The 23636-nt window shown below is 42.1% G+C and overlaps 1 protein-coding gene across 1 annotated transcript; it reads right to left on the bottom strand.

Moving 5' to 3' along the window:
• Positions 1–14500: 14500 nt before the first annotated feature.
• Positions 14501–22900, bottom strand: gstt1b (glutathione S-transferase theta 1b). Its single transcript, XM_079499614.1, has 5 exons — positions 22602–22900; positions 21454–21541; positions 20815–20965; positions 15928–16104; positions 14501–14957 (listed from the first exon to the last, which is right to left on the bottom strand). Exons 1-5 carry the CDS (start codon positions 22711–22713, stop codon positions 14760–14762), a joined length of 726 nt encoding a protein of 241 aa, XP_079355740.1. The 5' UTR covers positions 22714–22900; the 3' UTR covers positions 14501–14759.
• Between the last annotated feature and the right edge of the window lie 736 nt (positions 22901–23636).

Here is a 23636-nt window from a genome sequence, read left to right as displayed (position 1 = left end):
TGATGGAGTGATGAATATGAGCTCCTGTTGCTGTGGTATCGTATGGGCTTGTGATGGAGTGATGTGAGGAGGCTGTTCTGCCCTTTAAATACACTTGAGCCACGTAATCACTTTATTAACGTACAATAAAACATGTTGGCCTTTGACTTGTGTGTCAATATTATGTTGCAGGAAAACAAATGGTGTCGCAACTCTGCACTCTCCCAAGGAACTTCATGTCAGAATATGTCAGTTAAAAGGGTGACATTTCCTGATTTTTACTCCGGACTGTGCACACAATTGTTTACAATTTAATGAAATGGAAACGTTTTGCCACATTATCGTGATAAGCAATAGATCAACTTTTGACCCGTAAATGTAACATTTGTGTGGAATACCATTACACGTTTTAATGCAATTCCAGACAAATGTACCATGTTTTAATTAAAACATTTAGAAAACAAAGTTATAAAGCTTAAAAGTTTTTTTTTGTCTAGTCGATTTAGTTAAAGCTGCACTATATAACTTTCCTATTCTACCCCTGCCTGCTTGCTCAGGGAATGAATTGTATCTTGACATGCAGGTCAAAATTCATGTCAAACCAGAAACAGGATCAAATAATACTCAAATATCACTAATGATATAGCTTTCAAGTGGCTGACATTATTCCTTTTTGTCCTGTGTGATCGTGAGCCAAGTTCATGGCTTTTTGTTCAGCAAGAATACGATCTATGTACAGATGAACAAGTGAAATGTCTGTCCTTTTTTGGGCGCCCAAACTAATTGACGTTAATCCATTGAATAAATGCCTGTTTGAATTCATATCTAAAAATTCTACCTCAGAATGGAATTTCCTATTAATAAGACAACACCTTCTTTATACATCTCCTGACAAACAGGCAGCAGTTCTCAAGAGTAAGAACAGTTGCGTATAAATTGAAACGTTAAAACTATCCTGCAGGCTTCTCCAGAAATAGCATGCCGGCGTGTCTTTGAGCAATACACTGAACCCCTAACTTCTCCCAATGAGCAGGTTGGCACTTTGCAGAGCTGACTTTGCCATGCGAGTACACATAATGCATACATACTGTAATAATAGTGTTTTGAATGGTGCTATTACACACTGTAGCCCTAAATGCAGTCCATTTACCATTAAATACACAAAATGTAGCATTCAGTAGTTTTGTACTGGCTGTATTTTATTGCTTTCCAAAGAAAGAAGTGCACAGTTTGTATATGAAAATGCTGTACAAATATTGGCTTGACTTCCAAGAAAGGTTTAGGGTAGGGCAGATACTAAAGTAAAGGCTCTAAGGGTTTGAAAAGGAGTATTACACTGACTCAGTCAAGGAAGCTAGCAATTCCAACAAAGCACATAAAGGTCGCTAACACTTCCTTCAAAGAAGTCCATCTCAGTTCCTCCTCCACCCTCCAGTTACAGTATTGTATAATGACCGGGGTAGACATTTTGAATCTCCATAATTCAACTTCTTTTTTCTTTTTTAAAATAAATGAATGCCCTACAGTACATGTATCCAAGTACTGTAGGGCATTAAAGTAGCGAAAACAGCCAATCTACAATAAGCTCAAGTGTCATATTACTGCACTTGGCTTGTCATACTTCATGTTTATTTTATTCATAAAAGTATCAACTGTAGAGAAAGACTTTCGCACACATAGTGTAAGGTTTAGAAGCAGGTGCGTAGGCAAGTGTGCACATCAATGATAGAATTCTTCAGGCTGGCCTGAAGGCGACCGAATCATTGACCTTTCTTAATAAATTATTCTCTTGCACCGAGCAGATAAACAGTGTGCAGGTGTATTTTTCTAAATCATCATATTTATAAAAGTATGAAATAGGGCATGAATGTTAAAACATTTAGCATTATAAAATAAAATAAAACATTCAAAGAATGATAAGTGATAACATTATAGTATGGAAAGGAATACATAAGTGTTGACGGATACTGTCACCAGTTATCTTGATTTCTTTGTTGATAGTTAGAATTTACTCCAATAACAAACCATGGGTTAATAAAGAAATTTAAAAAAAAAAATAGCATACCGGTATTAGCATTCATTTCTGGAGGGAGACCAGCAAAAAGTGACAGATCTAGACAAGGAAATAAGTTGCATGATTAAGAAAGGGAAAAATAGACTATAAGAATGGAGAATATGAGGAATGGCAATGTGGGGGATGCTTGGAGGGGACTGAACGCAACGATGGGTATTGGGTAGGAAAATAAATCAGCCCTTCAATTCAATTCTATATTTTAACATGCTGTGTCCTAACTCCTATTATAAAATGTTATGGTTTTGAAACAACATTGTTTCTATGTTGTGTATCTTTCACATATTGATTGAAAATAGCATTGATTGCCTGTAAATGAAATGCTTATTTTTTTGCTCATTACCCAATGTCTGATCCACTGTTTTCTTAATTTGGTTAATTATTCTCAGGAGTTTTTACACACCTTATAAGACTCTTTCTACTGAACTCTGGTCACATCACGTCATACGTTGAAACATGTTGATTTATAATTTGAGGAAGAAGTCTTCCCTTTTTAAAACAAATTCTACATGGATTTTCTGCATGCATTTAATAAATAATTGGTAGTGCCTAAATGTTGTTTGGAAGAAAGATGGCGTTCTAAAGTAGGTTCTATGGCCTTTAGCAATTGGCCCACTGGATGGCAGTCTCTCTAGGTCGTCCTCAGACGTTGCTTCCAGTCATCCCGGTTCTCCATACATCTGGCCAGCTCGTTGGTGCTCTACGCCACAGTATAATGTGGGACGTCCTCGTGACCGGTGGTTCTGATGTGGCTAATTTATACACTATGACGGTTGAGGAATAGTAATGACAAAATAACTTTCTCAAGTGGTCTTTATTACACGTATAAGTGGATGTTATTTGACAGATGTGCTCGTGGCAGGATCTTCAAGCAACATAACATGAGAAAGGAGAACACAAGTATTATATTGTCTCAGTTCAACCTGAGAGAGAGAGAGAGAGAGGGGGGGGGGGGGGGGGGGGAGGGGGGGGGTACTGTGGAAAGGGAGAGACAGGCAGACAACGGTGAGAGAGTAGAGTGGGAGAATGCACCGTTATCTGTGCAATCGACCCTGACATCTCGGTTTCCCAGAAGAGAAGAGGACGAAGAGAAAACATTAAAAATAATGACCAACAATATCGTTATATGAAAATAATCTAGTAGTGAATATAATTGGTTACTAAATGTCAACTTAACCTCAAGAGGCCCTGTGGGCAGAGAGTGCTACAGTATGTAGCAATTAAACACAGTAAGATGGAAATGATCCGTCAGTTACTCAGTTCCCACTTCCCACAGCACTAGTTTGCTGGCTGGCAGCTCTTGTTGTCTTTGGCAGTGTCCCTCATTCTCCTGGCTTGGCATTCCATCATACAGATTTGTGTTGGTAACATGTGTGCTCTTACTGGTGTTGAGTGCTGCACACAGCATTCTGGTGTAGCGCCCATCTAGAGACTTCTGCAGGGTTGGCTCCAGGGTCTAGCATGCACTGCCGTATAGGAGGTTGAGTTGACCCATGAGCACAGGTACTTTAAGTCCTTGACTTCCTTCAAAGCAGTGCCTCCTGTTGTTGTCAGAGGTGAATGCTCTGATGGGATGTTATAGGTGTAAACTACCCATGCTCGTTTTTGTTAAACGTCGTTCTTGCTATAGTTTGTTCAGTAACATGGTCTCTCAGCCTCATGGGAAAATCTATTTCAGGTCAGGATACCATCCAATCAGGAGATAAAAACCCACAAAGAGAATTTATCAGCTTCAATTGTATAATTTTGAAGGTATTTTTCTTTCTTCCTCGTCCCCCCATCACTTCCGATTTCATAAGTTATTTAACACTTAACAAAATGTCACTTTCACTCGCTTTAAAGTGGAAACATTTCGTGAACTTTATGGAGCACTTGTCTAAAGAATACTCCTCACAATGTCAACATGAGCGTGGATGCAAACCTTCAAGTGACGTAACATCACTGAAACAAACATAATAATATGGTTCTGCTTTATTAACAGACAAGTATAAGGACAAATGGCAGCTTGACAAACGTGGTACATACTTCTAAGTGTACCCAAATTAAATGAAGGACAAATAACTGTTCCCAAAACAGGAAATGCCATGTTTGGGAATTTCCTGCCGTGCAGTATTTTGTAGGCACTAAACATCTCAGTGCCTGTTTTGGCTAATGATGCAGAACCCTTTATATGGCCGTCTGGGGTCAGACAGACAGGTATAGAAGGTCTACAACAGGCGTAGGCAACCTTAGGCACAGGTGCCAACATTGGCACAGGGGAGGGTGATCACTGGCACACTGGCATTAGAGGAGGCACAGGGGAGGGTGATTACATTACATTACATTACATTACAGTCATTTAGCAGACGCTTTTATCCAAAGCGACTTACAATAAGTGTATTCAACATAGGTAGGGAACAAAAACTACTAATCACCAGAAGTCTTTAGTGCATTTTCTGCAAAAACAAGCAACCAAGAGTATACCTAGCGCTAAGGTAAAAGTGCAATATATCAGCTACCTATTTCCTTAACCGGATGAGACAAAATAGCTAAATCAAATGAGCATGAGCTAAAACAATTAAGTGTATCGACTAAACAAGATCCAATAAACAATACAACAATAGAAAACAAACGTTCGTACAACTAGTTAACAACAAGTAGGTCAGGCAGAGAGGAAGGGTAGTGTTTCCTGAAGAGGTGGGTTTTCAACCTGCGGCGAAATATGGGCAGTGACTCTGCTGTCCTAACATCAGTGGGGAGTTCATTCCACCACTGTGGGGCCAGAACAGAAAAGAGTCGTGACCGTGTGGATCGGCCAGAAGGACCCTTGAGTGACGAGGCAATCAGTCGCCCCGAGGTGGCAGACCGAAGTGGTCGGGCAGGGGTGTAGGCATCGACCATAGCCCGGAGATAGGAAGGAGCTGTTCCTTTCACTGCCCTATAGGCTAACTAGTACTGTGACAATGGCCCCAAAATGTTGAGATACCCCTACCGGAGTTAGGACCAAACACAACATCGTTTTTCCTCATCTCTAAGGTCTCTCACACATGAAATGGATTCTTGTATAAAAATATTTTACTGCAAAAGTGGTGAAATTGATATATAAAGTTATACACCCCAAACTAAAAATAAAGCCTGTTCGTCTGGGGGTTGAGCCATATAAACTCATGTAGATTTCCTATGGAAGCTCCTGGAGGTTTGAAATTTGGTATACTTGAAGCCAGAACATCCCTCTACACTCTAGAAAAGACCAAATGTCAATATCTGAATGCAAATAGGAGATACAGTCATTTTAACACATACCTACAATAGGCGGAATGTAAATCTATGTAGAATGTTCTCTTTACTTTGTATTGACCTTGACATGGATTACCATAGCAACACATATGATTGTGCAATGGTAGCTCATATACTCATGGAGTTATGGCACTAAACGTATAACATGTACCAAACTGGAAAAAACAAAGAAAGAAAAGAAACAGTCCTAATGAAATCTTCAGTCCATAAACAGTTCACAAATTCACTGTTACTGCAAAGAAAGTTCACTTTACTAGCCTGCATACATTTTCTAGGGGGACTAGAAGCTGAGACACAGACAAGGAAACAGGTTTCTGGATTAATTTTTATTCAAATTAAATGTTCTTATCTAAACTTAAGTAAACCAAATTAGTGTGGATGCCTAAAGAGTGTGTGTGTGTGTGTGTGTGTGTGTGTGTGTGTGTGTGTGTGTGTGTGTGTGTGTGTGTGTGTGTGTGTGTGTGTGTGTGTGTGTGCGCGCGTGCTACAGTACACATACTGTATATTTACACTATGTGTGTACAGAAATGGCATCACACTTTTCTCTGTCATGTTTAATCATTGGTTGTATGATGCAGTTCGTTGTGGTATATGTGTGTTTGTCATTAAGTGTTTTCATGTCCTGTCTCTCACTGTTTCGTGGTGTTTTCATGATGCTGATGGTGTTTTCGTCTGTTTGTGAAGCTAGAAGGTGCACTGTAGAATATGTACAGTTGTTGAAGAAAATCAGTGTTCTTTGGGGATTTACAGGATTTCACATTGGTTCACCTTGGTGTTCAGAGCTTGTGTGTGTGTGTGTGTGTGTGTGTGTGTGTGTGTGTGTGTGTGTGTGTGTGTGTGTGTGTGTGTGTGTGTGTGTGTGTGTGTGTGTGTGTGTGTGCGAGACAAGGCCAAATCAACAGTCCATTAAGAGGGTCAGTCAGGGTTGAGTGTGTTGGGGGAGGGTAGGTCTGTGGGAGAGGGGGGTCCTCAGAGGAGATAGAGTTGTTGGGGATCTGGGATAGGGTGTTGGGTTTGGGCGTAGAGAGGACATATTTCTCTACACCACTGGTGTCACTCATCCCCATCATCGTCAAAAGCAGCATGGCTCACATTTGGGCAGTCAGAGCAAGAGCAAAACTCTGTGCAGGTCAAGCCTACTGAAAGACACTGGCATTTACTGCTATTATTGCACTTTCCGTCTTTACAGTATAAGTGGGTGATGTCTCTGACTTCTTTAGGTGCAGCTGCTTTGATGAACATCACCGGTTCAATAGACCCATCTTCTCTGAGTCTCCACCCTCCACCAACTGGGTCCCAGAGATGAGGCTTGGCCACATGGCTGTGACACCACACTGCGGTCTGGTACATAGCTCTTGATACATGTTGGCGAAAGGCATCTTCTGTTGGGGGTAAATTTGCAGCTGATGAATCGGTTGTGGATGCCAGTGTGTACCTCAGTTCATCCAAGGTGGTGCAAGGACGGCCATCTTCCCTTTTCTTTTGGCCATAGAGAAGGAGGGCATACTTTCTTGCCACAGGAATTGCCTCCTCCAGACTTCCAGAAAGACCAAAATTGGCCATCTCCTTTAAGTCACTCAGATGGTTCTTGAGTCTGTTAAAAGCAGTAGCCTTCCCAATTCTGTATAAACTGCTCGTTGTATCACAACCTGTGAGGGCGTGGCATGCAGGTAGACATGCACAAAGTGCTGCACCAAGATTCTTTGCGATGGCACAGACTGGGACAAACCTCTCCCTTTGGCCATGTCCAGAGTGCATGAACATTGTTGAGGATCCAAACATTCCTTTGCTGGAATAATACACAAGCAAAACCAGTACGTCTGTATCATCGCATCTGATGACAACCCGAGAATGAGAGTTTGCTAGCTGTATTGCATGGAATACCAATCTGGTGTCAGCCTCTTCTTGGTCACTATACATTTCTATCAAGTTGACAACACCTGACTTGCTGACCACCTTGACCTCCTCACCATTGTCGAAGCCACCTGCCAAAATGACTGTGTTCTCTGAGGAGATTCTCATTGGCCCTGTAGTGGCTATGTAGTTGCTAACAAAGCTGCATAAAGCAGCCTTGTTACCACTGACCTTGAGGTATTTCCTGTAGTTAGGAACATTGGCTTTCCCTGTGATAATGTGTGTAGATCTGCTTGTTTGGATGGTGCCCCTTCTTTGCCTTTCCAGGTCTTTGATTGAGTGTGGATGATCATATCTATCAAACACTACAGCAACACAGTTATTGTTTTCCTTTTCCATCAGCATTTTGATCTTCTTCCAGACACACTCACCCAGGTCATTGAAGGTCTGAAAGCCTGAGTCAGGGAGACTCTGTAGAAGAGCCATGCCGTCGATGATGTATGCAGATGGTTCAGCAACATTAGGCAACTGCTGTGTCTCTTCAACTACAGACTCCAGTTTTTTAGCAAGGTCGGCTTTTGTTGTCTTTCTCATGCTTCCATCATCATAAAACAAAGAGGGGGGGACAGCAGCAAGTTCATGAGACATCACAGTCTCCATGGACACCTCTCTTTGCTTGGATACAGCAAGTAATCTTCGAAAGAGCACATCCGAGTCCATGTGAACCTTTTTAGATGTACTGACTCCACCTGATGTTTTCATGTCTTTGAAGGTTGCACACTGTTTTCTCTTCTCAGGATCCCAGAAGCTCTTTGATTTTTTAGATTTTGCCAGGCGTTGTTCAATAAAGATGGCATTCTGTTCAGCACCATCTTGGAGGAAAGTTGACAGCTCTTTTGCAACTTTCTCAGATGCAACCTGACCACTTGCGATATTGATCAGTTCCTCAGGGATGCTATCAAGGTCAAAGGGGTTCTGCTTCTGCTCCACTGCTTCCATTATTTTCTGTATGTCTCTCTCATCTCTGTCCATTCTGGAGGCTCCATGTTCTTTGTGTGCTTTTGGGCCCTTTGCACCAGTGTCACAAAGGTCTTTCATGCCATCCACGTATGCTGTGGTCACATGCCTCGTCATTAACCATCTTGTGAGAGCTCCCTTTCTTAATGTGAAGCCAACAACTCCACCCTGACTCTTGCCTTCTCTGTTGATGGTTTGCTCCAGTGCCTGATCAGTCCCCACACAGTTGAAGCTGTGATTCTCCGACCGGCGAACAACAAATCCGCCTTCTTGCATGAATGAGTATGCTTCCGGTTGTTCATGTTCAAGAGCTTTCATTTCTGCAACATAGACTGGCATGTACTTGGAATAATTGTTTCTTCCAGCAGCTCTGAACCAAGGGATGACTTCACACATGCAATTCAGGTGTAGTTGAAAGTCGGCGTCACGCTCTGAGCGAAGGATCCGTAGCAACAGATCAGCACCATTGAGGAACATCAACCAGTATCTGAAAGTTGCTGATTGCTTAGTCCCTTCATCTGTGAACATCTGGATAATGTTCTGGATCTCAGTAAGTTCCGTCCTCACCTCACTGACAAGTTGTTTAGCAGTGGCCTTGTCATTGCCATGAAATGCATGCTGTAGATCTCGTAGGAGTTGCTCTTGTGCTCCAGTCATTGCACATTTGCCTTTCTTTTCAAGCCATGATTGCATGGCCTTCCAGAAGAGCCTGAAGAGAGCCTCAGAAGCTAGCTTTATGCTCCTTATCCCTCTTGCCAGATGTTTCCCCTCAAGCAACTGCCGGGCTGTTCCTTCTGCATACACATCTGACTCAGTGAGAATGTCAAAGAGTCCGCCATCGCCATAGAGCTTTCCAATGCTTGCAAGGTAAGCCATTGTAATATGCATACCCCCTAGTCTCATTGTGATCTTCCCTTTTAAGAGCTCTGGTTTGTTCCATAAGATTTGTTGCGCTTTGCTATAAATTGCAAGGTCTGCAGTGACAAGTATGTGGTGTTGTCCTAGTTCTTCAGCTAGCTGTACAAGTCGTATCATGGCTGTATAGATAGTGGACAAATCTGAGGGCGATTCCCTTATGAAGGGCATGTATAGGACACTTGCGACTGGACAAGGTGTGTCTGAAGTGAAGGCATTGTATGCAGACCATGCAGGAATATGCTGTTTATCGTCACTTTGGTTTCGGGCCAGCTTCCATACAAGGTCTCTGTCTTCTGCTGCTTTGGCGATAGCTGTGTTTATGTGTAGCATCTCAGGTTTGGATAGTTCGGGTGGTTCTGGTCGCTTTGGAGGATTGATGTATCTGTAACCAGAAATAATAAGATAAGCTTGTCATCAACTCATGCTTTAAATATCAACTCAGTAGACTTACACTATACATTGCCAAGTATTCATATTGAACACCCCCTTAACCACCAATGAATTTGTACTGTGACTATGCACATTAAACATTTTTAAATAATCCAAACATACCTGTGAAGTTTATCTACATTCAAGTCAGCTGTGTCCAGCGTTGAGATAGACCTCTCTCGGACTCGTGGTAGGGATTTATCTGCAGTGGAGACATGGCCTCTACGGTACACAACAGATGCCATAGCATGAGTTGTTTGCTTCCCGTCCAAGGTATCCTCATTTTGATCAAAGTTATCGATGGCTGCATCAACAATTCCATGTTCAGAGACTCCAGTGAGGCCAGTTGGGATGTAAACACCACTCTCTGAACTTGATATCTGGTGTGCTGCCACAGATGTGAGGAAGTGTCGAACCTCTGTATAGGAAACACAATGCCCCATTGCACTGAGCTCCTCGATGAGTGACTTACTACCAAATTCATGGTGAATCAAAATGGCAAGTCCCAGTGTGATTGGTGTATGAATGTGACAGCACTGTGCAATGAGATCATGGCAGATTGCAATGACACACATATTGTCCTTCAAAGCTGGTTCCTCATCACAGGTCTTGTAATCTCTGTGGGCATTTGCATCAACACACCAGTTCACAAAGTCATACACATTGTTTGGAACATAGTTGCTGCAATGTAGACGTGACAGTTGGTCACTGCTCACATATGATTTATGGTCATGCTCAACCTGCTCCATGCTTTTCCGCAATATGTCTGCAGCTCTATGTAATATTTGCCTGTCAGAGAGACATTGACTTGGCTGTTGTGTCTCACAGTCTTCTGTAGAAGCTGCCTCTTCTGGCTCTTCTTGGAGTTCAGCTCTCATTGCCAATCCCATGGGCACACTTTCAGCGCATACCAAATCAGACTTCCCAGGTCGTACTACAAATACCAGCCTGTGCTTGTAATGCTGTAAGAGCTTTTCCTTCAGTTTCCAGGATCTGTATTTTGTGTGTTGGACCATCTCATCATCTTCCCCAGACTCCAGTGTCTTCAATATGTCATCATAACTCCCAGTCAAGGAGTTGAGTGTCATCACTTTCATTTCTTTTGAGAAAACGGTTTTGTCAATGAGTTCAGTGAGCTTAATAAAAGCTTTGTCATAGATACTGGTCTGCTGTTCTGATTCTTTTTTTCGTCTGGCAGCTGCTATATTTAGTACAGAGATATAGTGTTTAAGGCAGCTTTTATGATATTTTGCATCATACGCAAAGAGATCCGGATATGGGAGCAGCCGATGCTGTACAACTTCATCAAGCCTTTCTGATGCTGCATGTAGGACCTTGTCTCTGGTACTCTTGCCTGTACCAGTTACAATGGCTGTCAGAGGTTCTGGTCTTGTTCTGGCCTTCCCGCAAATGAAGCAATCTCTTCGTATGTCAAACGATATTGTATCAACCCTGCTCAGTCTTCTTGATGAGGCCGATGCAGGCATGCTCTCACTTTGAACCTTTGCAACTTGTTGCTCACTGATGTTGGTCTTACTGGAGTACTTTGCTCTACACGATACATGATATGATACCTTCATTTTGAACGAAAGTATATCATCTTTATATGGAGACAGGGTTTTATGGACGTCATCATCTCTCTGTTGAGCAACATTTAGTATTCGTTGAAGGCCTTCTGCTGTGGGCTGTTTGACATATGGATCTTGTTTCTTCCCTTTTTTACCACAGATGATACAAATATTTGGATCCACTGTGTGTACATGACTCTCCATGCTGGTAAAATAAAATAAAAATCACTTTAGAATTTGTACAGTATCTATCTTGTAATATTGTTATGCTCTATTTACAGTAACCATATTGTCATCAGTGATACCAATTCAGGTGATATTCTACAGTGGTGGAAAAAGTTACTTGAGTAAAAGTACTGATATAAAAATGTGCTTAAAGTACTAAAAGTGGAAAGTACTCTTATGCAGAAAGCCTAATTTCAAAATGTATAGAAATCTTTTGAAAATAGCCGATCTACAAGCTCACAATGTGTCGCATCACGACACATCAAGTAGCTGAAATGTGGCTGAAGTGGTTAATGTTTTGTAATAATAATCAAAATCTACAAGTTGTCAAATAATTGTAGTGGAGTAAAAGTATAAACTTTGCCTCTGAAATGTAGTGGAGTAGAAGTAAAAAATACTGAAAATTTGACATGCTCAAGTAAACATTCCTCAAAATTGTACTTTAGTTTAGTTACTTTCCACCACTGGTATTCTATGTGCTAGTCTATTGTGAATATAGGCTAGTGGACAGGCTCTGTTACATTAAGCTAGGTCACTTTACTGCAGCTAGCTAATTATTAGCCATTTGATTTGGCAAGGTCCTTCTAATCTTTTCACAGTACAAAATATTTGCAACAATTTACCTGTCAGTTTAGGAAGAAAACCCAAAAGATGCAGATAGAGCAGGTGGAGTCAAATACTGTAGTAACTTCTCAAGTTTACAGAACTGAATGACTTGCTGTTGTGACTTGTGAGGATAACCTTAAGAATGAAATTGCTGCAGCTTAATTGGTTTCCCTTGGCCAGGTGTGCTAAATCAGCTTAATAGTTTTATTGCATTTTAGGCATGCATTGCCATTTTCTCTGCTCTAATGTCGAAGTTGCATCTCTCTCACACACACACACACACACACACACACACACACACACACACACACACACACACACACACACACACACACACACACACACACACACACACACACACACACACACACACACACACACACACACACACACACACACACACACACACACACACACACACACACACACACACACACACACACGCAACCATTTTACAAATGTATAACTTTCTAGTTTCTACCCCTACTAAGTAATAATAAGTCAAGTCAAAATAAAACGAATCAGTGATACTGTAGATTTAATTCATTTCCCCCATTTGGGGCACCTTGCACGTTTAGTGGCATAACTCCATGAGTATACGAGCTACCATTACACAATTGGTATTGCTGGATTCAGTAGAATCATACCTTTCCAACAGGCCCTCATATGTGTTGCTATGGAAATCCTTGTCAGAGTCAATACAAAGTAAAGAGAACATTCTACATAGATTTACATTCCGCCTATTGTAGGTATGTGTTCAAATGACTGTATCTCCTATTTGCATTCAGATATTGACATTTGGTCTCTTCTAGAGTGTAGAGGGATGTTCTGGCTTCAAGTATACCAGATATCAAACCTCCAGGAGCTTCCATAGGAAATCTACATGAGTTTATATGGCTCAACCCCCAGACGAACAGGCTTTATTTTTAGTTTAGGGTGTATAACTTTATATATCAATTTCACCACTTTTGCAGTAAAATATTTTTATACAAGAATCCATTTCATGTCTGGGAGACCTTAGAGATGAGGAAAAACTATGTTGTGTTTGGTCCTAACTCCGGTAGGGGTATCTCGAAAACTAAGGCACTTTTTGGCAGTTTGTTACAGGACTAAACACCAGGGTTTTGAACTGGATGCGGGCCGCTACGGGGAGCCAGTGTAGAGAACGGAGAAGGATGGTTGTGTGGGAGAACTTGGGGCGGTTGAACACCAGACGAGCCGCAGCTTTCTGAACAAGCTCCAGAGGTCTGATGGCAGATGCCGGAGCACCAGCAAGGAGGGAGTTGCAGTAGTCCAGGCGGGAGATGACGAGAGCCTGGATGAGCACCTGGGCTGCCTTCTCCGTGAGGAAGGGGCGAATCCTCCTGATGTTGTAGAGGAGGAATCTGCAGGACCTTGTCACTGATGCGACAGTGACAACTGTCATTAGGGGAGGCACAGGGGAGGGTGATCACTGGCACACTGTCATTAGGGGAGGCACAGGGGAGGGTGATCACTGGCACACTGGCATTAGGGGAGGCACAGGGGAGGGTGATCACTGGCACACTGACATTAGGGGAGGGTGATCACTGGCACACTGGCATTAGTGTGAGAGAGAGAAGGTTTTTCTTTTAAAATTAAATATTCCAAAAAAGTGTAGTCAGTTAAATTAAGTCTATTCACTACAAATTACATGATAATTTACATCCTGCACATAATTGTACATTCATTCAAACTCCTAACTCATGACTGGGGAGGGATTAGGTGGGTTATTGCTCTGAGTTTAATGATCATTACAAAAATATGCATCGATCTGTATACAACTTATGTATGCGCACTCCCTAGAGGCCATTGAAAAACATTGTCCCTGCATCCCTCCACATCTGCCGGTTATAGCGCCACCATGAGGACGATTTCTGCAAAACATATTGCTTATGTACAGATTTCATCCAAATCTCACGCAAATCGGTACACATGTAGTCATGTGATCAAGACGAGTCTGTTGGATTTCTCAGATTCTACTACACTGATTGGCTAAGATTGCCTTCCAAAGTTTTCAGGAGTGGCCCGTTTCAAAATGCTGCACATGTCCTGCTCATCCAGAATTCTATCCTCATGCTACGAGTGATCTGGCTGCATTTCCTCAACAAAATGAAGAAAATTGTTGCAAAAAACGAACAAACAAAAAAACATGTTTATATTACTCCTAAACATTTTGCCAAACATCTCACACAGTCCTATCCTCCTGGTGGAGACCTGTGCCCAGAAGGGCACTTTTTCTAGTTAATAATACAATGATCTTAATTCAGTTATCAATACAATAATTTAAATGACATAATTACAGCTGTGCAGAGTCTGCAGACATCTGGCTTTGCACCACTGTTCAGATCGTGGGAACAGCTGACTGTCTGACTGCATGAAATGAGGAAAAGTCTGGCGTTGACTTCATTGCTTACAATGAAAATGATCTCTGGAGGTTGTGTGTGGACACAGAGACTGTGGCTTGCAGAGATATCATTCAGCCAATCCTGCTGCCGGGGGATCGCATGCTCTCACGTTTCACATTCCTCCAGTCCAGAACATTAAGCAACAACGCTTTATTGTGTCCAAAGGCACAAAGCAGCACATTAAAAAAAAGTATGCTTTCAAATGTTAAGGCCATTAGGTTACAGTGCATCATTTTTAAGACAAACAGGATTACAAGTTGACCATACTGTAGCTGCATAAAGTATACTAGAATACAATTATTTCAACAATGAAGTATGAAAGATATAACGTGGATTATCTGTGTTGTATTGTCAACCTCAAGCAGTGAACGTTGATCAAGACTTTGGTCATCACAGAAACAATCTCATGACCTTGGGTTTGAAGACCTGCAGCTTGCTGTCGTCCATGGTCGCCACCGTCTCCTTGGCAGCGAAGATCTTTTCATGAGCTTCATCGAACAGCTCCTTCCCGATGGTCTCCTGGACCCTGTCCCGCCAGGCGCTGAGCTTCGGTCTCCCCTCGAACACGTCCATACCAGACGCCACAGGCTGTCAAAGACACGCACAAGTACAATTTAGGCATTTAGGGTTGACTTAGAGTAAGCAAGAACACATGGTAAATAAATACATCAGATACATGTACATAGAAATAGTCATCAAGAACATCTGTCAAACAGTAGAATATCCATACAATTAAATAAAACTATGAGTATACACTAGAGTGCTTGTCTACATAATATGCTATCTAAATTACATAAGTTTAGCCTTTGCATACGCCTGTAAGGTCGTTGAGGCTAGTGCAAGTGCTACAACAAGTGCTGCGGGCTAAGTACAAAGCTAAATGCAGTGTTCAATACATTATTACACTCTGAAAGATTAGGCCTTTAACAGATGCTCTTACTCCAGAGCGATTTAGAGTAAACAGGAAGAAAAGACATGGTATTCCGCTTTAAGTCAACAATGTGGATTTCACTGTGTACCCTGACAAATAAGTCTCTGGGTCATTCTTTATTGATGCTGAAAAGAAATGCTATATTTGTGTTTCCTTTGCTTGATGTTCTGTGTAAAGCACAGTGAATTGCCTTGTTGTTGAAATGTGCTATACAAAAAACAAAAAGTTGCCTTGCCTACATTCTTATTCACCCTCTGTAAGGGCGAGCCCTTTATTATTGTTATTTTCTGATTATGGTTCGTTAAATATATTATCATTATTTCCATATATATACTTACGTTAGCCATTAGTCCGCTCCTTACAGTTGTGGAGCTATGCGTATATGTCAGGACTGTCAGCACAGTAAAATCCTCAGTGTTATTTGAACTCAGTGAACAAACACAACCAAACCTTTTCATGTTCAAGAGTTAAATTGACACTACAGATTCTACTGTCTACTAAATGGATGGTTGTACAATGGTTGGATATATACTTGCGACCCATAAAAGTGGGTCTGCGACCCACAAATGGGTCCCGACCCAGTGTTTGGGAACCACTGCTATACATTATAGTATTCCTCCTGCTCACCTGCATGACCTCAACGATGGCCACCAGATCGGCTAAAGAGATCTGGTCTCCTGCGATAAAGGGCTTGTCCTGTATGAACTTCTCTTCAAGCAGTTTGAGAGAGCCGTTCAGATCCTCCAAGGCCGCATCCAGCTTGTCTTGGGGGACCGCCTTCCCCAGAATCTTTGGAATCAAAACCTGTGAAACAAAAAAAAACACCTGCCGTAATTATTCCTATTATTTTGTTTTATATTTAATTTTATTTATTTATTCATTCATTTCATGTCTAAATTGGGCCGGAAGTGCCATTGTTTTGGCTAAAGAACCCTTTATATGGCCGTCTGGTGTCAGACAGACAGGTATAGAAGGTCTACAACAGGCGTAGGCAACCTTAGGCACAGGTGCCAACATTGGCACAGGGGAGGGTGATCACTGGCACACTGGCATTAGGGGAGGCACAGGGGAGGGTGATCACTGGCACACAGGCATTAGGGGAGGCACAGGGGAGGGTGATCACTGGCACACTGGCATTAGGGGAGGCACAGGGGAGGGTGATCACTGGCACACTGACATTAGGGGAGGGTGATCACTGGCACACTGGCATTAGGGGAGGCACAGGGGAGGGTGATCACTGGCACACTGGCATTAGGGGAGGCACAGGGGAGGGTGATCACTGGCACACTGGCATTAGGGGAGGCACAGGGGAGGGTGATCACTGGCACACTGGCATTAGGGGAGTCACAGGGGAGGGTGATCACTGGCACACTGGCATTAGGGGAGTCACAGGGGAGGGTGATCACTGGCACACTGACATTAGGGGAGGCACAGGGGAGGGTGATCACTGGCACACTGGCATTAGGGGAGTCACAGGGGAGGGTGATCACTGGCACACTGGCATTAGGGGAGTCACAGGGGAGGGTGATCACTGGCACACTGACATTAGGGGAGGCACAGGGGAGGGTGATCACTGGCACACTGGCATTAGGGGAGTCACAGGGGAGGGTGATCACTGGCACACTGACATTAGGGGAGGCACAGGGGAGGGTGATCACTGGCACACTGGCATTAGGGGAGGCACAGGGGAGGGTGATCACTGGCACACTGGCATTAGGGGAGGCACAGGGGAGGGTGATCACTGGCACACTGACATTAGGGGAGGCACAGGGGAGGGTGATCACTGGCACACTGACATTAGGGGAGGCACAGGGGAGGGTGATCACTGGCACACTGGCATTAGTGTGAGAGAGACAAGGTTTTTCTTTTAAAATTCAATATTCCAAAAAAGTGTAGTGACTCATGACTGGGGAGGGATTAGGTGGGTTATTGCTCTGAGTTTAATGATCATTACAATGTATATCCTATAACCTATGGAGAATCAAAATCAATTGGGAATATTTAATTTTGATGTGGTGTCATAATTATATATGGCACACTAACTATCACGAAAATGAAAACATGGCACTTCATGTGAAAAAGGACATGGACATGGTTGCACACGTCTGATTGACAGCGTGATGCAGGAGTTCCAAGTTTGTGCATCGCTGTGTTCATGGCCATGGCATGGGCACTAGTGATTTCATTCCCTTATGCTTGTAGAGCAGCCAGTAAGTTCCATGTTGGTTTGAATAAATCCAGCCGTATGCAGAACAACTGACTCGTTTTTGGGACAAGAGCTGAGGGAGTGATAACACCCTTTTAGCAACACTAATTAACAAAAGATCACCTCCATACTAGTCCATGCACACATTTATAATGACTCTTCAGCAGTGAAACTCCTGAATGTGAATCACAGAAACTATACGACTGTAAATTAAGGTGTTTATTTCTTTTTTCATGAGTCAGGTGCTTTCTTTCCTTGAAAAACTATCTGAAAATAGCTGGAAATGCAATACAAAGGCAATACAAAGAAGAAAAAGATTGGGCCTACTAGTTTGTGGCTATAGCAACAAAGTGACTTATATTTCTAAGTAAAGTAATGGTAAACACTAAAAGAAACCCTCTGTTTTGCTGAACTAAAATAATTACACAGAAAACATAGGTATGTTGTTTGCCATACTATGATCTCCAGATCAAAACAATGGGATTTAGGTTGAACAATCAGTGAAGTTTGCCTTCAAAAAGCTATGAACTGATGCTGATCAAGGATCAAACATTCACAGGAGTAAATATCACGTGTACTGTACACTCCGAAATAAGGTTTTACGAAAGATATGACACAGGAATGTGTGTCACACCCATTGTGTGGGTGCTATAGCTTTGACCCTTGGAATGCTTTCTTTTGGTTACTTTGGTAACATCACTAATCATCTACACAGTGAAATAATGTGTTAACAGTGCTTTGGTAACATCACTAATCATCTACACAGTGAAATAATGTGTTAACAGTGCTTTGGTAACATCACTAATCATCTACACAGTGAAATAATGTGTTAACAGTGCTTTGGTAACATCACTAATCATCTACACAGTGAAATAATGTGTTAACAGTGCTTTGGTAACATCACTAATCATCTACACAGTGAAATAATGTGTTAACAGTGCTTTGGTAACATCACTAATCATCTACACAGTGAAATAATGGTGCTTTTATGGTGTGGCGCTTAAGGGGGCAGCTCAGTGTCTGTCCTCAGATTGGGAGGTTGGGATTCAATCCCTGACAGAGTAAGATATTCCCTTTATTGTATTTATAGAGCACATTTGCAACGACCAAAGGTCGCCCAAAGTGCTATATAAGAAAAATAAAATACAGACAAAGGTTAAGATTACAGATTAAGACAAGAAGACATAAGAGGCAAAACAAATAAATGCAGAAATAGAAAGGGGGGAATAAACAGCATCACAGTTAGGCCTATAAAATAAAAATAAATAAAGGCCAGGGTTTGCACAATCAAACAAGTCAAAGGTCACGGTGAAGTGACCTTTGAATAAAGATTAAAAAGGCCTTATATGGTACCCATGGTGCCTCCCTGCTTGGTAGTCAGCCATCAAGGGTTGGATGGGGATATAGAAGACCCTGCAACAACATACTAGCATCCAGGGGTTGAACCTGTACATCATGGCTGGGGGATGAAGCTGACTCACGTTACACAGTTACAGTAACAGGCCTCCTGACCTATGGGCCACATGGCTTGGGAATTGTTGAATCCCACGCCTATACTGTAGGGGACGTGCCGTCTAGAAGTGTGTGTGTGTGTGTGTGTGTGTGTGTGTGTGTGTGTGTGTGTGTGTGTGTGTGTGTGTGTGTGTGTGATCTCACAAACCACTGAATCGCTCACTCAGCGCCAAATGTATAGAGGGTATGCACATGCTTAAAGTGAATGGCACATCGAGTGGCAAATCGAGTGGCAAAGCAACATGCAAAGTGAGTTTAACATTGTTTAATGTTGTTTAATGCAATCAGATAGGACGTTTGGATGCATGGGTTGTCAAGGTTTGATGATGATGTCACGCGCATACCCTCTATTGTACTGTAGGCCAGAGAAGTAAATCCCTGACAATTTCTCACATGTTTTATAGCTGTTGAAGTTTTTAACTTGATAAAACATGAATACTGGAAGTCAATGGAGGTCGGATAGGCAGAAACTTTGCCCAAATCTGAAGATAACTGAGGTCATGGTGCTGATGTCATAGACTGACCACATGTTGCCCGAGATCCACGTTGAAACCATGCAGCGGTGGCCGAACGGTTTGCGGAGCAGTCTTGATACCGGAAGGTCGCCAGTTCGTATCCCCGGACCGGCACGTTAAAAATTACCACCGCTGAAGTGCCCTTGAGCAAGGCATTGAACCACTACCATGAAATGTTCTATGAGCAGGGCCTGGCTGTAAACAAGTATCTGATGCTTAGTCCAGTTACCCTGGGTAAATATAGTAACTTTGCTTTGCGTTATTAGACCCCGTCTTGTTATCCGTATTCTATATTAAAATTGCCTTGTGGGTGGACAGTGGGAATAACAAACATAACATGACCATATATGGAGACAATTCTGGCACTCAAACATACGTATAAATGTCGCTGATGTCACCATCGCTCTGAGATATAATTACAAGCTAGCTCACAGTGTGGATACCCTTTATGGAGCCCTCTGAGTCTGATGTCAGCAATATGATGACATAGACTACATATTTGGTCATGGCTGTAACAGAACCATGTCTAATGTATAGAGAGATAAAAGGGACACAGACAGAACAATTACACAGAGCCCTCTGCCTCTACACCAAACATCTGCCTCTACACCAAACATCTTTGCCGAAAACAGCAGATCTACAAGATAACATTGCAATCTCTAGATGAGCCATTTTCAGCAAATGTTTCCTTCAGAATAGGGATGCTAGGGTTCAAGTGGTTAAATTGTTAACTTGCTTAAGCCAAATTCCAATACCGAAAATCTCTGCCACTCGATGCACTCACACTCGGTCACTCCAGCAAATGATGGTGAAATTGGTGACCTGCTGAAATATGTGACCATATTGTAGACTTCATACAACTTACATGGAGGTCTTTAAATATGTGGCCTGAATACCAGCTATAGGTTGAACTCTGCTAATGAACAAACTGCAAAGATTTACATTTACATGTGATGTCTACGCGATTGTCACATATTTCAGCAGGTCACCAATTTTGTGACTGTAAGGGCCGATTCATACTCCTAGAGCCGACTTTAGGACGGTACCCGCCCCCCCCCCCCCCCGAACCTCAAATGGCGTCACATTGTCGGCTCTACAGAGCCGAACCGACTTTTATTCGGCTCTAAAATATGAGTATGAATCGTGCCTAACACCACCATGCTGGAGTGACCGAGTGTGAGTGAGCGAGTGGCCGAGATTTGGGGTATTGGAATTTGGCTTTAGTGTTTAGTTTAGTTGTGTAGGCAATGTGCAACAAAGGGATGTGTGAAGTGAACCCACCCTGAGCCAGAACATCTTGGAGCCATGCCATCGTATGGCCATGTGCTGCCAGGACATGTACTCATTGACACGGGCCCTCTTCTGCAGGTCAGCTGGGTACCAGAAGTCAGGGGTCTTGTACTTCTCGGCCAGGTACTGAAGTATTGCAATGCTGCAGTGGTGAATAAATAATACCAAAGCCATGAGAGAGAAAGCATGTTGGTTTTCTTTAAAACTGTCCAGTTGTATTAAAGTGGCAATGCAGATTTTCTTTTAACCCATTTAGGCCTGACGTCAAAATTTAAAAACAATGTCTTCTGAAAGAATATATATTCAAAGATTGTGCCGCATTTTCACGATTTTTCAAAAATAGCAGACCTACAAGCTTGTAGCGCGCCACTCGGTGGCGCGCTATGAGCTTGTAGATCTGCTATTTTTCAATAGCTAAAGTATAACATAATGCTTAGTTAAAACACCAAAAGGGGTTCCCGCCCAGAATTATATTTTGATCAAACTAGCACATAGGGATTGGAAGTGGTTTCCCTACTCTTCCATTGAGAAATGTAGACCTGTGTTCGGGTAATTAATTATCAATGTATTCATTTGCTATTGCATTTGCCACTTGTAAATTAATTATATTATTGTATATACAGTACTCACCTTTCAGCCAAACAGAAGTCTCCATCTTTAATTGCAGGGACTTTTCTTATCAGATTTATCTTCCCAAATTCATCACCAAAGTGTTCACCTAAAAGCCCAGGAACATGTTAGGGATTGACAAACAGAAGAACCAAATGGGGATTATCAGTGTAACATGACATATCTGACCTCTGAAAACTGCCCTAATCTAGAAGCCCACATTATTCTAATTATTTACACAAAAGCGACAAGTTGAAAATGTAGGCTAAAGTTCAGGATACTATTTAACAGTTTGCTTGTGCTGCCAGTTTTCTATTCCTGGTGCTGGTTTTCTATTCCTGGAAAGTTAGCATGCTATAATAAAAGCCATTGTTCTTGCATTAATACAAAACACAAGTGTTACATCTTGTTTGAAATGAACAAACGTGCTCGCAGCCCTCCTCTGAGACACAGACAGAAATGGTGACATTATGGTTGGTAGCCAATAATAACGAGCATTAGTCTACTCTGGACAGACAGATTATATGGAGATAGGATGAAAATGGATGAAGTGGTCCTTTAACAATGTAACTCATTTGGGTGCTAAATAAACACATTTGGCCACGGTCTGGCATTATTAAGAGCTAACTGAACATTTCAAAGTCAGAGAAATTATTGTTCCTGGTTTGTTTGTTGTTTTGGTGATATTAGATAGTTTCATTCATAAAAATGTTATGTTTGACTGATGATTAAACAATGCCTGCCTATTAAAACAATGTATGACAATCAGCCTCAATTGACTCACAATGATCTGCGTTTTCCAACAATACGAATGTTAGTTATATAATCTTATAGGGTCAATTTGACCAATATGGCTTTCTCTCCAAATAAACTTTGTTTCAAAAGCCTGCAAACTCTATGCAGTTATGATGGTGATCCGTACGTGCTTGTAGCCTACAAAGTCTGACAACAAAGTAGTAAATGTCTACTCTCTGATGTAACATCAGAAACATATTCTAGGGCTAATAACAACAAAGTAGCGTAGCCCTCAAGCCAAGCAGTGATGTTTACTTAGTTTGAAGTTTGAAGTGAACTATAGGCTATAGCCCTGGTCCAGTGCTTATTATAGCGAGTGCTGTGAGAGACTCGCTAACGCGCTGGACCAGGGCTTACTTTGAACTTGCACGTACCGTCAAAAAGCGCGACGTCTTTAAATTCAAAGGGAATGTTGTTCTTCTTGCAGAATATGTACACGGATCTGCAGGGCTGCGAGAACATATCCACATACAGCTGCACAGACATGATGATGACTGGCTGGCTGACTGACGGCGGTGGAGGTCTGGGAGGATATTTGATAGAAAACTTCTACGGTCCCTCAGTGACTGTTTGAGACGGTTGCAGCTTTCTGGAATCAGAGCGATTATGCAGTCACCACCACTGCTCGACGAGGGATAGACCATAGACACGTCTGATTCAGACAGAGGGTCTGATTGGCTCTACACTCTGCACGACACAAGAACGGCCTGTAATGAGTTAGATCACTGGTTCCGAAACAGTGGGTCGGGACCAGGTCGGGTCGGGACCGACCCATGTGTGGGTCCGGGTCCCTTTTTTGTTTCCTAGAATTCCTACATTTTGTTCCTACCTTTTTACATTTCATATTAAAATAAATAAAATCGAAGACATTCCATTAGTGCTCGTGTAGTGTTCCCAAACCTTTTCATGTCAAGGACCCCCAAATTGACACTAATTAGTGTAGTGTAGTATAAAATCAATATAAATGTAACTATTTATTCTTCGTGTACTCTGAGTGTACAAATGGAACCAAATCCATTTGTACTCTCTCAGAGTTAAAGACCCATAAGGGTCCATTTGGTTCCAAACTATAATTTAGCTGGGAACTGGAGGAACTCCCTCAATGACCCCTGGGGGTCCCTGGACCCTACTTTGAGAATCACTGTTATTAATCACTTGTTTTATACTTAGTTGTATTTTATTTTTTTAACTGTTTCTTAGTCTTGTAAAATGTATTTCATATGACTGTATTGATTGTAATGTATTTTATGTGTGGACCCCAGGAAGAGTAGCTGCTACTAAGGTAGTAGCTAATGGGGATCCAAATAAACAAACAAACTGCTGTAGTAGACCCTGGTGTAGTAGGACACCTACTGGTTGACAAGCAGTACTGCCCACAAGTAGGTAAGCAATGTGTGTACATGTTTGTT

The sequence above is a fragment of the Electrona antarctica genome, assembly GCF_951216825.1.
Source record: "Electrona antarctica genome assembly, chromosome: 4".
In the NCBI taxonomy this organism is placed as follows: domain Eukaryota; kingdom Metazoa; phylum Chordata; class Actinopteri; order Myctophiformes; family Myctophidae; genus Electrona; species Electrona antarctica.
Note: the sequence above shows the minus strand (reverse complement) of the source record. Positions and strands in the feature narration are given on the sequence as shown.

Coding starts and splice junctions, on each gene's coding strand:
- gstt1b (XM_079499614.1), bottom strand. CDS start 22,713: ATGTCTGTGCAGCTGTATGTGGATATGTTCTCGCAGCCCTGCAGATCC. Junction 16,105..20,814: donor CCAAGATGTTCTGGCTCAGG/GTGGGTTCACTT, acceptor TTTGTTTCACAG/GTTTTGATTCCAAAGATTCT. Junction 14,958..15,927: donor CCATCGTTGAGGTCATGCAG/GTGAGCAGGAGG, acceptor TGTCTTTGACAG/CCTGTGGCGTCTGGTATGGA.